The sequence below is a fragment of the Berghia stephanieae genome, chromosome 3, assembly GCF_034508935.2.
Source record: "Berghia stephanieae isolate SIO BIC M18660-M18661 chromosome 3, UCSD_Bste_1.3, whole genome shotgun sequence".
Lineage (NCBI taxonomy): Eukaryota > Metazoa > Mollusca > Gastropoda > Nudibranchia > Aeolidiidae > Berghia > Berghia stephanieae.
Window position 1 is genome coordinate 79615098 of NC_088362.1, and position 13681 is coordinate 79628778.

The following is a 13681-nucleotide window of genomic DNA, read 5'->3' on the forward strand; positions in this document are numbered from 1 at the left end:
CACACACCTATATATATATATATATATATATATATATATATATATATATATATTCAACCTTGACACAAGTGTGAATGAGTTTACTCGACAGACACTATAAGAGCACTCATACAAATGCACTCATACAAAATACACAATACAATAAAGCACTGAAAAGGCAACTTGTACTGTATTAAATTGAAATGTGGGTCTATATGTCCTTATGGGCACAAATTATTATACATGTATTCTGTAGAGCATTGCTCATGGTTAAAACATGGACACGCTCTAATATAATTAATTATTCACCTATTTCATTTTCTCCGGTTGTTTCTACGAGATCAAGGAATTCGTTTAATTCTATGTACGAGATACAATTCGATAAAAGTATTTACTTCTCTTTTTTATTATTTTTTTTTTGGAGGGGGGGGGGGGTGCAGAAATGGCCTTTTCAACGAAAATTCCCGTCAGATATTAAATTAACATAAGGGATCGACGTGCATATATTTGCAGGTCTGATAACCGGGCGGAGAGGATTGTATTTAAATTTGGATTATCAGACCTGCAAATAAGAACACGTCGGGTGAGATGACTAACCACGGGAAGAACAACAAGATATGAAGTGAGTAGAAAAGTGCCAGAAGACAATAGAGAATAAAAATTTTTCGCGGCGGTGGTGGGGTTTGAACCTGCGACCTTATTGGTACGACAACTCCGCCTGGCAGGTGAGAGCGTGGCTCTACCGTGTGAGCTATCCACGAACACAAAAATATTCGTTTCAAACCCAAGTCATTTCTAGACCCCTCTCTCACCCACTTCTGGGACCGCCGATTCGTTCGCCCACCACCATCGCGAAGTATTTTGACCAGCAGTTAAGCTTAATAGCCAATATTCTCAACACAAACATATAACATAGAAACGATTGAGACATTGAGTATGCTCCGGTGTATGGGGTGAATTTTTAATTCAGAAAAGTGAGTGGAGCAGGCACTTATGTTGGTAACAACAAGATATGAAGTGAGTAGAAAAGTGCCAGAAGACAATAGAGAATAAAAATTTTTCGCGGCGGTGGTGGGGTTTGAACCTGCGACCTTATTGGAAGCACCACGGGAAGTTCCACGGGAAGCAACAATACACAGAGGACCAGTCAAAAAGAATTCTATTAATTACTTCCCTTGTTAGCCTTGAACAAAGTTCTCTTATCATGACCTCTTTTTAAAGGCATCTCATTGGACAAAAATGTGTGATGAGCATGCGCTCATGTCGTGATCATTTATTTTTAGAGGAAGTTATGAGAGTTGTCCTATTTATCAACAAAATCGTCATGGCTGACAAGGCGATTGATTCGCCCTCGATATTGACTTTTTTGAGTGTGAAATCGAGATAGCCCTATGTTGATGGATTCATTTTGTCATGGCAGTTGACACTATTAATAACAAGGATTCTAATGTTACAAACATGGCTGTTAAAGTAGAAATGCCGTTCAAAGATGATGATAAATCGGGCACTATTCACAGTGGTCATTTTATGGTTAGCAGAGTGCATGATGATGTAAACAATGACGACGACGACGAAGATGTTTTACCTTTCGTAAATACTGACCAGAAAGGTTTTAACTTCACAAATGCAAACCGAGAAACTCAAAAGACGTACAATTTTGGAAATGCAGGAATAGACTCATCTTTGACTAAATTGTTCGAGTGTATGACCCTTGCCTACAGGTAAGAATAAAACGAGTCGACCAATTTCAAGGCCAGATGACATTCCTAATCTGTGCCAATGTCAATGAATGTGATAGTAATGTAACAGAAGCAGTGCACTTACAAAGCCTTATGCCGTAATGTTTTTTTAATCGAGTCTTTTTAATTTGCCGATATAATTGGACTTTAACTGAGGAGATATAACAATTTGATTATGATTCTGACCTCAAGCACTCGTCAGTTCAGTAATTAAAAAAAAATAATAATAAAACTCAAGACTAGGACTAGGACTATGATTGCACTGCTGTACTTGGGATCATCAGGTCAACCAGTTTGGAGTGAAAGTTTGGCCAGATAAAGCTATTGAACCTGGTCCGTGGGGAAAAAAAGGAAATGTGATAAGATGAGACAAAACAGATGTTGCAACACAAAATGCACACTTGTAGTGGCAGTGGAGCAATAAATCCACTAATTCACTAATGGACAAGTTTCACCCAAATCTAATCAAATCATACCCTTTACTTTAAGCACAGATAAGCCTTTGTAATGGCCTTATCAGCAACTGTCCAAAGACGTCCTCTTGCAGAAGATGTCACTTCAAAGTCCCACCTGAAGACATACTTGGGACTCCACTTCTGCAATGTCCTCAACTGCAGGCCACTTGTTAGTCGAGGCACGAACAAAACAGTCGATGAGGAACCTCACATAGCCCGTCGATCACTGATATTGGTGACAACTTGACCAACATAGAACTTTTGGTCATAAAAAACAGCTACCCATTAACCTTGACTCGTGAATCTAAACTCATCATATACGTCATCATCATCCACATAAGAATCAGAATGATCACACACATTTTCCTTACTATCATTTATTTTCCTTTTCTTTGAATATGGTTAGAAGTTGACGTATCCAACTGAAAATCTAACTCAGATGAAAGAAACTTTTTCAGTTGGCACTCCAGCTCACCAACCCCTCATCCAAGCTTTATGAAACAAAGCTTTCCAATTCAATAACCTGCTTTAAGTAACTGAGTTAGAATATAGTCAGGGTTCCCATGCAACCTGAAAAACTGGATTTTGCTTTTCAAGGCCTTGTCTGTTATGTGCGCGGAGAGCTGTATTGTATGGGATTATAAAATAATTTGTATTATTACTATTATTATTAACCCTTCCCATCATTGTCTAAGCGTCATATCTGGTTCAAGCCCCACCCACCTGTCCTTAGCACTGCTTGCTGCCTTTCAAAGAGTCTGTCAATATTGTCAAGTGTTATCAATGTAGAATGTTTATTTGTCATATAAAGAAAGTGCTAAAATTAGAATAGGAAAATTTGAGTAACAGATCTTCAGAGAATTTTTCTTGTTTTCAGTAAATAGTACAATTCTGAAATGACAGTTTTCTCTATTCATTTAATTTATAGGAATATTTTAAAAAAACAACAAATGTTCTGCTTTTTATGAATCGCATCTATTCTTTTCAATTTCCTTTAAAGAAAAAATTATTCTGCTGTGCTTTCCAGTGGGACTATATCATCTCCAAGATGGAAGCAGTTCCGTGGTCTTCATGTCACACAGAAAGAAAGGATACGTTTGAACAATCTCATATGGAGAGAATGGCACATGCAATGTAAGGAATATGAGTCTGTGTCAGAAGCTAGATCTCAAAAGCTAGTCTCTTTTTTTATACTTAAGAGTACTGCCCTAGATTCTTCTGTATCTTTGTATCTGGTTCGGTCCCACAGCTGTGCTTTCATCAGTTGTGATATCGTGGTCCAAGCCATTATATAAATTGAATTCAAAATGTTCAACAATACTTATATTCTATGCTTCTCTTCCTCCCTACTTAAGACAAACACTACTACTTCAATAAAATGTCAATTTAAAATATTTTTTTTAAAGTCAATGAAACGGATGGTATAGTATATTAAGTATATGGTCTAGGCTATAAATAAGACCTGGAAAAAAAATTTACATCAGTTCATCTACACATTTTAACTGCTATTTAAATCAGGGTGTCCAGCAAGGTCGTACGAAAGTCATGAATTTGACCTCTTGGTCTCAAATGGTCATAAATTTGCATCTATGGTCATAAAAAAATTGGGCAAGTCCATTGTCACTGACGTGGCATTCACAGACATTAAAAGGACCAGTGATGCCAACCTTACTTAAAAATGTTTTTACACTTTTTCATTCATTGTACACATTTTGCTGAGGATTGTACGCATAATCAAATTTCTATTATTTAAGCATTTTTAGCATTCATACACTTTTACTACTACTACTACTACTACTACTACTACTAACTACTACTACTACTACTACTACTACTACTACTACTACTACTACTACTACTACTACTACTACTACTACTACTACTACTACTACTACTACTACAATTACTACCACTAATACCACCTATCAGGTCTACTACTGCTACTACTTCAACTACTACTACTACTACTAGTTATTACAACTACTACTACTACTACTACTACTACTACTACTTCTACTTCTACAGCTTTATTAACACAACTAAAACTACCAATACTTCTTTTACTATTACTTTTTCATGTTGCATCTGGCATATCATTTGAATAGACGTTTTCTAAATATATTTAATCCCTCCCTCCACTCTCTGTCTCATAATCACACACTCACTCACACACACACACACACACAACACACACGAGCACATAATAACACATAAAAAATTATATTAAAGTTATTGGAAATGGGTTTTTATAGAAAGATGATGCTTAGCTAAATGTGTAAATATGAGCATAAACCATTGATTTCGGAACAAAATATTTTAATTTCCAAGGTCGTAAATTGTGTTTCAAGGTCATAAATTTTACTCTAAAGTTTTGCTGGACACCCTAAAAGATCTTTGAATAATGCTGCCAGATGTCCGCTAATTAGCAGATTTTAGCTATTATGATAGTGCCAGAAGTTTGTCATGAAGAGGAGTTATGAGTAAGTTGGTTTTTGTTTTTGTTTTTTTTAATTCTTTGTTTTACTTTCCATTGCTGTGTTGGTTGTTATGACTACTTACACACATTATTACAACTTTGGAGGCAGTTATGTCATATCTTTTAATACTAAAAATATCTTCGTTTTTCACAATTTTCGGGAAGTCTTCCTCCTTTTTTTGAAATTTCCCACGAAGGCTATGCTGGATTGTCGTTAATGAAAAGAAAGTGACCAAAAGTGCATAAGGTCAGCAGCACAAGCTTAAAATAACTTGTTAAAGAATCAACACCCATTTGCATTATTTTTTTTCTCTCTAATTTGTAATCAATTTATTGAGCCAAGCCTGTGATATTCAAAATTTTCAATCATCCTTCGAATATAAAAGAACATTAAACTATGATGGCTCTCCATTAAGGAATTTATTCAAAATAATGAGGAAAAAATATGGAGGGTCCTATTTGCTATAGCCACAATACATTATTATTAGCAGAGGAGAAGGCTGTCATTTGATTTGAAGATCATGTTGATTCTGCCATGTTATTTACATGTCCTGTCCTTTTCTGTACTCATTTTAGGGATCTCAAATAAAATAATAAATATAAAAATTTTGAATTTTATGGTTAGCTGTTAGATAATAATCCCCCCCCCCCCCCCCCAAAAAAAAAAAAGAATTGATTTTAAGCACACAGGGTGTTTCGTTTGTTTGTTTTTTTGTTTGCTTTTATTTATAATTTTAGTTTTAGAAAATATTTGTTGGCAATCGCCTCAAAATTGTATTAAGTCCCCTTGAATTAGATGTAAATTTTCGTCAAAAATATGAAAATTGGTTAATTTTATATGGTTTTTTTTTTTTTTTTTTTTTTTTTGTAGGCATTTCAAAAAGCCAGACAAAGCTTTTGATCTTTTTAATTTAAAAACTTCTCTTTTGGGTTTTTGTTTGACCCTGACATAATAGCAAATTAAGATGGTGGATCACATTTTTCATTGTTTCAGATATCTATCACTGGCCCCCAATGGTTTGTCAGTTTGCCACACCCCTGTCAGATGACATTCATTCAAAGCCTGAGGTAGGACCGAAAAATTGTTTTTTATTGTGCATCTTACAAGTTTTTAAATCAGTTAGCCCTTCCTTTGCAATAATAATGATGATTAGTAATGATAATAATATTAATATTAATTGTTATTATTAATAATATTAAATTCTGATAAGAAGAAGAAGATTATTCCTTCGGAATGTTAATAATAATGATTGGGTACACAAAAATGCACACATTTTTTTCACATTTCTAAAGACATCAAATTAACCAGAGGCAAATTTAAATGTGTGGGTCTTCAAGTTCATTTTAAGACTCTCATAGATGCTAAATCTCTGAGGTTAGGTGGCCAACAGTTCCATATTATGAATTGTGAAAAAATCTGTTCTGCCTTGCTTTTAGCTTGAGTTTTAGGACCTTTTATTTACAGAAGTTCTTTAAAGTTCTCAATTATCCAGCAGGCTTAATAGACAGATACAAGATTTTGAAGGTATTGTGTTGTTTTCATTTTAAAACTTTTATATTTCTCAACCAATGTGATTTTACAAATTTTGACATGGATATCAAATACAATCCCTTTCAATTACCTTTGTTCAAAGAGAAGAGGTGGCAATTCTTGTTGAGTATAAACCATTATGAAGTATCAAAATTCTGCCTTTCAGGCTGTTGTTTTGGAAGGAAAATACTGGAAAAGGCGTTTAGACACTGTGACGTCAGAATATAAAAAATGTCGGAGATATTTCAAAGAGCGCATCAGCCAGCAACGACAGTTGGGACAATGGAGATCATTGCCAGAGCATGAGTTGCTGGAAAAGGTGAAGGAAGTGACTTTTCTACCCAATAGGTAAGGGGATGGTGACTCATTTTACTTTGCAAGTATCTAAGCAGTATGTGGTTATTTCCTTGTAAAACTGGAGTTTGCTAGAACAACTCCACATAACTAGAAATGGGCTAAACTTTTTTACTATGAGACAGTACAATTGTGTTAGGGAATTTATTAATCAATTTTCAAAATGATATTATTGCTCCCATGCTTAAAATCTGAATTTTATTGCTTGTTTTAGTTTTTTATCCAGGGTTTCATAACCTAACAATTAGGCCATAATCCATGTAACAATGTGTCTTGTTTGTTAAGTTGCCACAATATCACCATTTATAAAATGGAATGGAGTATAAAAGAAATAGATTAAAATTCTTCTAGTTTACCATGTCTGACTTTCCTTATATTCATTTCAGTTCAATCAACCAGCAGTCCAGTACAGATTTAAACCTGATGCAAGGCGGCGATATGACAGAGGATATGGACTTCAACAGTGAATTGTTTGCTACTCTTAATCAACCATTTGCTTTTCCAAATCCACGAGAGCTAAGTATGTTAATATTCCTGAATTTTGTACTCTTCAATGTTGGGAGCAATTATAGAATAGATTGGTACATTGTGACTCAAGTTTCATTGGTCCTTTTTTCTTTCTTAGTTGTTTGTTAGGATTGTGATTTATCAAATGCATCTTTTTCAAAATATCAGAATTTTTACACTTAAAATGACTTTGCAAAGAAAATTAATCCAAAATACCTGGTGATTGCGTTCATTTTATGTTGTTTTTTTTAAACCCTCTACGAATATAAATTTTTGTTTTACATGATTTCAAAGTTAAAGACTGATTGTACCAATTGAAACAGATCTGCCGAATGTCTTAATGGATTGTTTTGCTTTTCTGTATGTTTTTAAAAAATTCTCGATGTGTAGAACAAAACAGGAAAATAGGGATAAAAATTGAAAGATAGGTGTCACAAATCAGCTTATGGTTTCTCTGGTACTGTCTAAAATGGACATTGTAACATACTTCTCTTTGGCCTGCCGGAAGAGAGTCTCAGAAAGCTACAGTCTGTGCAAAATTCAGCTGCGAGAATTGTATTGATGAGAAGAAAAACTGACCACGCTACTCCCCTTTTGGCAACTTTGTACTGGCTTTCTGTCAAAATATGGACTGAATATAAAATTTCGACCACTATTTTTAAATGCTTAAATGGCCTTGCCCCCCTCCATCTTTCAGTAAAAAGTCAAATGCTCGTCTCTTCAGGAGCTCCAGCAACACTACATTGTTAATTTTACCTAAGAAAAATTCCAAAACTTTCAGTGATCACTCTTTCGAATTTTTTGGCCCAAAAGTCTGGAATGCTCTGCACAGGCATATCAGAGAAAAGCAAACAATGGAAACATTCTTAAATCATTCTTATTCGAAAAATACTTTTACTGTTATGTCACGCTAATTATGCTGTGTTTTATAATTTTATTATTATTATTCAATGAATTGTATTTTTATTGTAAAGCGCTTTGAGATTCAATTGCATAGAAAGTGCTATACTAAATATACATCATCATCATTATCATTATATTGATGGTGAAACAATTGAGAAAGTGTCACCTTTTAAATGGCCATGACTTATTTCGGAGGAAACAGTAAGTTGAGATCAAATAAAGAGTTTGTGTAGAGGGAGAATTGGAGAGGAAAGTAATGTACAAGCAGAGGATTAGAAGGAAAGGAATTACAGGCAAAGGGATTTTGCTCCCAAAAAAAAAAGAAAAAAGTATTTTTAAAATTTTGATTTAATTAGATTACATCAACTAATTTTATGGTGAAAGAAAAAAAACAATTCCAATGTTTTGTTAATCTGTCTAAATTACTATTTCTCCTCTAGACCAGTTGGGATACTCTGAATGGATCCAGCCAGGCCTTGTACAGTTACAACCAAATCTGGAGGAGTTTATGGATATTGACACAATGCAAGGTAACTAAGCTTTTAAAAAATCTTTCCAGGGCTAGGTCTTAACAAATAAAACATGTGACTAATATTGAATCTTATCTCACTTCATCTTACCCTCCTATTCAATCATCTCTCCTCTCATACAATTATCACTGGTTCACTATGTCAGTCTTGTCATATGTTATGCATTTTGAAATAGAGATTGGAAATTAAAGTTAAGGGGTGTTATAAATTGTAATTGAAGTAAAGAGTCTAAATCATGAAATTTGAATTAGTTTTATTTTGAAGATATGAAAGGAATCTTGTAATTTGCTTATGGTAGATTTATAATTGAAAAGTTGGTTGAGCCCATTTTAAAAAAAAAGAAGAATTGTATCAAATTTTTGTTTTTGGAAACAGATTTGTATCTTGAAAATACAAGGCATTAGTTCGTTTATATTTGTTGTGTTAATTTATTTTTTTGTGTGTTTTTTATGTCTCAATTATTTAAAAAACAAAACAAAAAAACTTGAGGTTTTATATAGCGCAATATCCACTAAGCGTTTTCAAAGCGCTTTACAAAGGGTCTCTGACCAACAGCCACACGTAACATGTAGAATGACACATGATGCCTGTTAGGCGATAATACAATTTGCACTTTTGTTCATACATTATTTTTCTTTCTTACAGAACTACTGACAAGTACCAAAATTCCGTCTTCCAGTGTCTTTACTGATCCATCTCATCTTGAAATGCAGGTAAATGATTTATTGCTTCAGGGGAGGGGGAAGATTGTGATGGCCTAAATTTGTCCATGTTGTTTTACTATTCTTACTCATGTCTGCTGTCCCATCCATTTGTCTTTTTGTCCAAGTTTTTGAGTGAGAAGTAATGAAAATTTGGCAGAACTTATTCTGGTAATGATTATTCAACAATTGTGTTTAGATAATAATAATGATGATGGTGGTGTGGTGGTGGTGAAGATCCGATGATGATTATTATTTTAGTAAAATTTACGGAGACAAATCCCTGTTTTCCCATCATTTTTTATGGTTTTGCAGAATTTCAAAAAATGATATTTTCTTTTGATGTTATGATGGTTGCCATTGTTTTAAGACTTCATGTCTTTATGCTCTGTCAAACGTGATTACAAAGCCTCAAGTTTTTGAAGTGCCATGATTTTAAAGAAAAATGAATGAGGTACGTCTATGACTCCCAGAGTTCAATAATTATAAGCACGGTCATTGATTGGAAAGCGTATGATTCTAAAATAATTATATGGAAAGGTTTGTTAGTAGATTGTTTGACTTGGGGAGGGGGGGGGACAACAAAATGAAACAAAACAAACCAATGAAGTAATAAAGAAAAGTAAAATACCCAAAATACAAGAAACAGCCGCTGTATACTAAAACATAGCTGCCAATTGTCCTGAAATAATCGAGACTGACCCAATTTGGCAATCTGGAGAAAACATTGGACTTATTATATATGGAAATTACCCTTGCATGCCCTAGGATTATGCTTTTTTGACTAGCAAATTACAACAAGGAACAGAAAAAAAGCTCAAATTCTAGATTATATTCCAAACATACTGCTGTTTTGGATCATGATGGTTTTTGCACATGGATGTCTCAATTAAGCTCTTTGAAAAGTTGGTCGCTATGCTAACATGTTTTAAAGAAAATATGAGCGTGTGTGATTCTCTTCGCTAGAAAATATTTTATGTTAAAATAAAATGGTAAACCATTTTCACTCATCTATTGTGTTGGAAGGTCTGAATTGAAATAGGCCATTACCTCAAAATTTAGAAAAGTATATGTCTTTTAATTTAAAACAGTAGTCTCAATTTTGTCTCGACTTGGCTGACTCTTTCAAGATATAGGAATATATCAATTTTATAGATTCACTAGCGAATACTCGACCTGTTAAACAGATTTTAGTTTCTCGTCACTAGTATCTTTGCTGCATCACAACGACACCCGGCACTGGCTTTGTTTGTTAAATATGCAATATAAAATTCACTCCCTGTGTTTACGAACATCAGGTATTCCTTTTTTCTCTGGACAAATATACATCCTAGTTTCCTCTGTCGCGTGTTCAATGTCTGCTACGATCAGCTAGACACGATAATATGCAAATTACAAAAGGCCTCATATGATGATTTTTGTTGAACTTGTGTATGTTTTATGTATAAAAGAGTCCATTCTAAACAGATTTTAAAGTCCATAAACTCAAAAATGTTAACGATCAGGTTACTGTGTTGAAATTAGCCTTTGCAATTGCATTATATCAAAGATACAAAAAAATAAATGGGACAAATCTTCAGAGAATTTTAGTATGATAGATAATCATCTCACCATCATCAGCATTCTCATTTTTGTTTTTTCTTTTCACTGCTGAAATAATATAGGTTTGTGGTCAGATTGATTATTCAAATTAATTTGATTTAATTTCAAAATTCATTTTTGTTTCAGACTGCTACCAGCTCTGATCTGACCTTAGTGGACTATTTGACAAACAACGAGAATATCAGTAGTGTTATCAGTGGAACCAGAAATAACACTAATACCAGTTCAATAGTTGAAACTGCTAGTATGATGGAAGCTGCAGACACAGTAATCCCGAGCCCTGAACTAATGACAAAGGACTCTTCACTCATAATTCAACAACAGCAGCAACAGCAACAGCAGCAAACCCAGCAGATTATTTTGGATGCCTCGTTATTACAGCAGCAGCAACTTATCAACTCTCCACCCAGTAACATTGCCCTTCAACCTTCAAATGTTAATAATTGTAGAGACCCTGTTTCAATTTTGCTAAATAACTCTGGACAGCTAAGTGGAAATGTGACAATTCTTCCTCAGGGTTTGACCATATCATCTTCCCAACCACAGCAGCAACAGTTTCTGTTAACAACGCAAACTTTTACCCCATCTCAAAATGTTACTATGTCAAATATCTCAGATTTGTACAATGGAAATGTTGTGTCTGTTTCAACTGGCAGTATTATGGACACAGTGGATTTGACCTCATCATTACCGCAACAATCATCATCATCATCCATATCATCATTGCCAATGTTTCACAACAATAGTAATGTAAATAACAATAAAGTCTGTCTCCCAGTAAAAAGCCCAACTGTACTGCAGCAGACAAACCGCCCACAGCAACATTTGCAGCCCCTTCAACCTAAACTAGGGGTTTCTTCACAACAACCTCAAAATGCTTCCTGTCTCACAACCCTTCTACAGTTTCAACCAAAACCATCAAATTCTAATCAGAATTCTCCTCTTGCTCAAGCCCTTGCTAACAATAGTAATTTGTTGAGTCTACAGAATCAGCAAATTTCGTCTCCTGTTGTGGGTCGATCCACAGCTCCCCGGAAATCCAAAGGAAGGCAAAGTAGTAATAATAGTAAGCAAGGAGCCAACAACTGTTTTGTGCTTTCCAATGCCAGTGGAATGATCACAGACTTAGCTGCTCTTGCACAGTCCAATAGTAATACCATGAGTACAGTAAATAGCAAAAAGAAAGATGGTTCATTTGCTGTCCCGAGTGTAGTGAGTATCACACTTTTTCTTCTTCTGTCTTATTTTTTAAAGATTTAATGATTCAGAAAAGTCATATCTAATCAAATGCGAACAGTTTGACCGTGTAATTAAAAATTAAAAAAAAAAAAATTCACATCTTTTTAATTCCATAAGATGAATTCTGGTTAAAAGATATGTAGTTGATCGATAAAAACATAATGGTTTGATTTACACAAATGTATAATATTGTAATCTCTTGATTAGACTTTTAAATGATTCATGAAAATCAACATAGAAACGATGACTAGTCACTCAGGGCGCTGACTCATGATACCTTTTTGTATTGCTATATACTTTATTTTGTTTTTTATTATTTGGGAGGGGGGGGGGTGTTCTCTTATAAATTATTTTTATGCTTTGCCATTGGGAATCATTCATGTTTGATTGTCAAAAGATAATTAACCATTGCCAGGACTATTTTCAGATGTTAGACCATTATTTACATTGTGAGAACTCTTTCCCATCACTATCATACACATTTTTTTCATGTTTCACTTTACTTATTTTAATTTGGTTCGGATCATATCGTTCTCTTAGATACTGAACATATTTTTAAAAATGTCCTTTTTAATTGTAATTATGGATAGTAGTTGAAAGGATGCTCATAATATATGGTAGGTTTAATTTTCCTGGCTATAGGCAGTGTTGCAGGTGACGGGTACTGTATGAATTGGAAACTGTTGGGGGAATAAATGAGCACATTGAGCATTGTAAATCCATTGCAATGCGCTTTATTTATATTCATATTTATTTTTAAAAACTTAATGATCTACTCAGTTGCCAAGAAAGCCTCGTACCATTGCCCCAGCTCCAGTTACCCCAACTTCTCCACCGACACCACCACCACAACAACAGTCGACATCTGAGTCATACCTTGCCCAGTTACTGAAAAAAGGTGTGTGAGGCAAACTGGTTAAAATCCAGATTGTTTGATTTGACAATAGTTAATTAATGGGATTTTGCTAAAAGTTATCTTTAGATATTGCAGACCTCCCAACTGCCATATTTAATAAGCTTAAGATCAATAAGCGTTTTCAAGTCAGAAAATAATGTCTCTTTTTTCCCTCTTTCATTTAATGTTGTTATTGTTGACAAAGAAGACTTTTCAGCTTTCTCCTTATCTATCTTATTAATATTGTTAAAATATCGAGTATGATTTTATAAGTTGAAAAGAATGCAGGCAAAATTTTGTTTTATAAGGTTATTTCTAATTATAAGGAAATCTTGATACAACAAATTTATCCTTTTTCTATAATTGATTATTTTTGAAAACGAAAATATGGTTTTATTGTTTGCAGTTTGCAAGTCTCTTAGAAAAGAAATAGTGTCTCTCTCTCTTTCTCTCTCTCTCTCTCTCTCTCTCTCTCTCTCTCTCTCTCTCTCTCTCTCTCTCTCTCTCTCTCTCTCTCTCTCTCCCCCCCCTCTCCCCCCCCTCTCTCTCTCTCTCTCTCTCTCTCTCTCTCTCTCTCTCTCTCTCTCTCTCTCTCTCTCTCTCTCTCTTTCTCACACACACACATACACATTTTTTGGTTGTTTCCAAACCTTCTCTGGTGGACGAGCTGCAAAGGGAAAGGGAAAAAAAATTTGATCAAGAGAAAATCTATGTAAAAAGTTGGCCTGGTATTGTGTCAGATTTAAACTGTTGCCAAATTGTCAAGTTGT

General features: G+C 34.4%; 1 protein-coding gene across 1 annotated transcript in view; it reads left to right on the forward strand.

Moving 5' to 3' along the window:
* The first annotated feature begins 1278 nt into the window (after positions 1 to 1278).
* The window catches only part of LOC144968552 (MLX-interacting protein-like), a 29123-nt gene continuing 16720 nt past the window's right edge, over positions 1279 to 13681 (forward strand). Inside the window, exons 1-9 of the mRNA XM_078907027.1 lie at positions 1279 to 1700; positions 3201 to 3307; positions 5644 to 5717; positions 6347 to 6528; positions 6921 to 7054; positions 8385 to 8474; positions 9120 to 9187; positions 10904 to 11989; positions 12797 to 12914. Coding sequence (XP_078763153.1) covers positions 1393 to 1700; positions 3201 to 3307; positions 5644 to 5717; positions 6347 to 6528; positions 6921 to 7054; positions 8385 to 8474; positions 9120 to 9187; positions 10904 to 11989; positions 12797 to 12914 — 2167 coding nt within the window. The 5' untranslated portion in view covers positions 1279 to 1392. The remainder of the gene's footprint in view (positions 1701 to 3200; positions 3308 to 5643; positions 5718 to 6346; positions 6529 to 6920; positions 7055 to 8384; positions 8475 to 9119; positions 9188 to 10903; positions 11990 to 12796; positions 12915 to 13681) is intronic.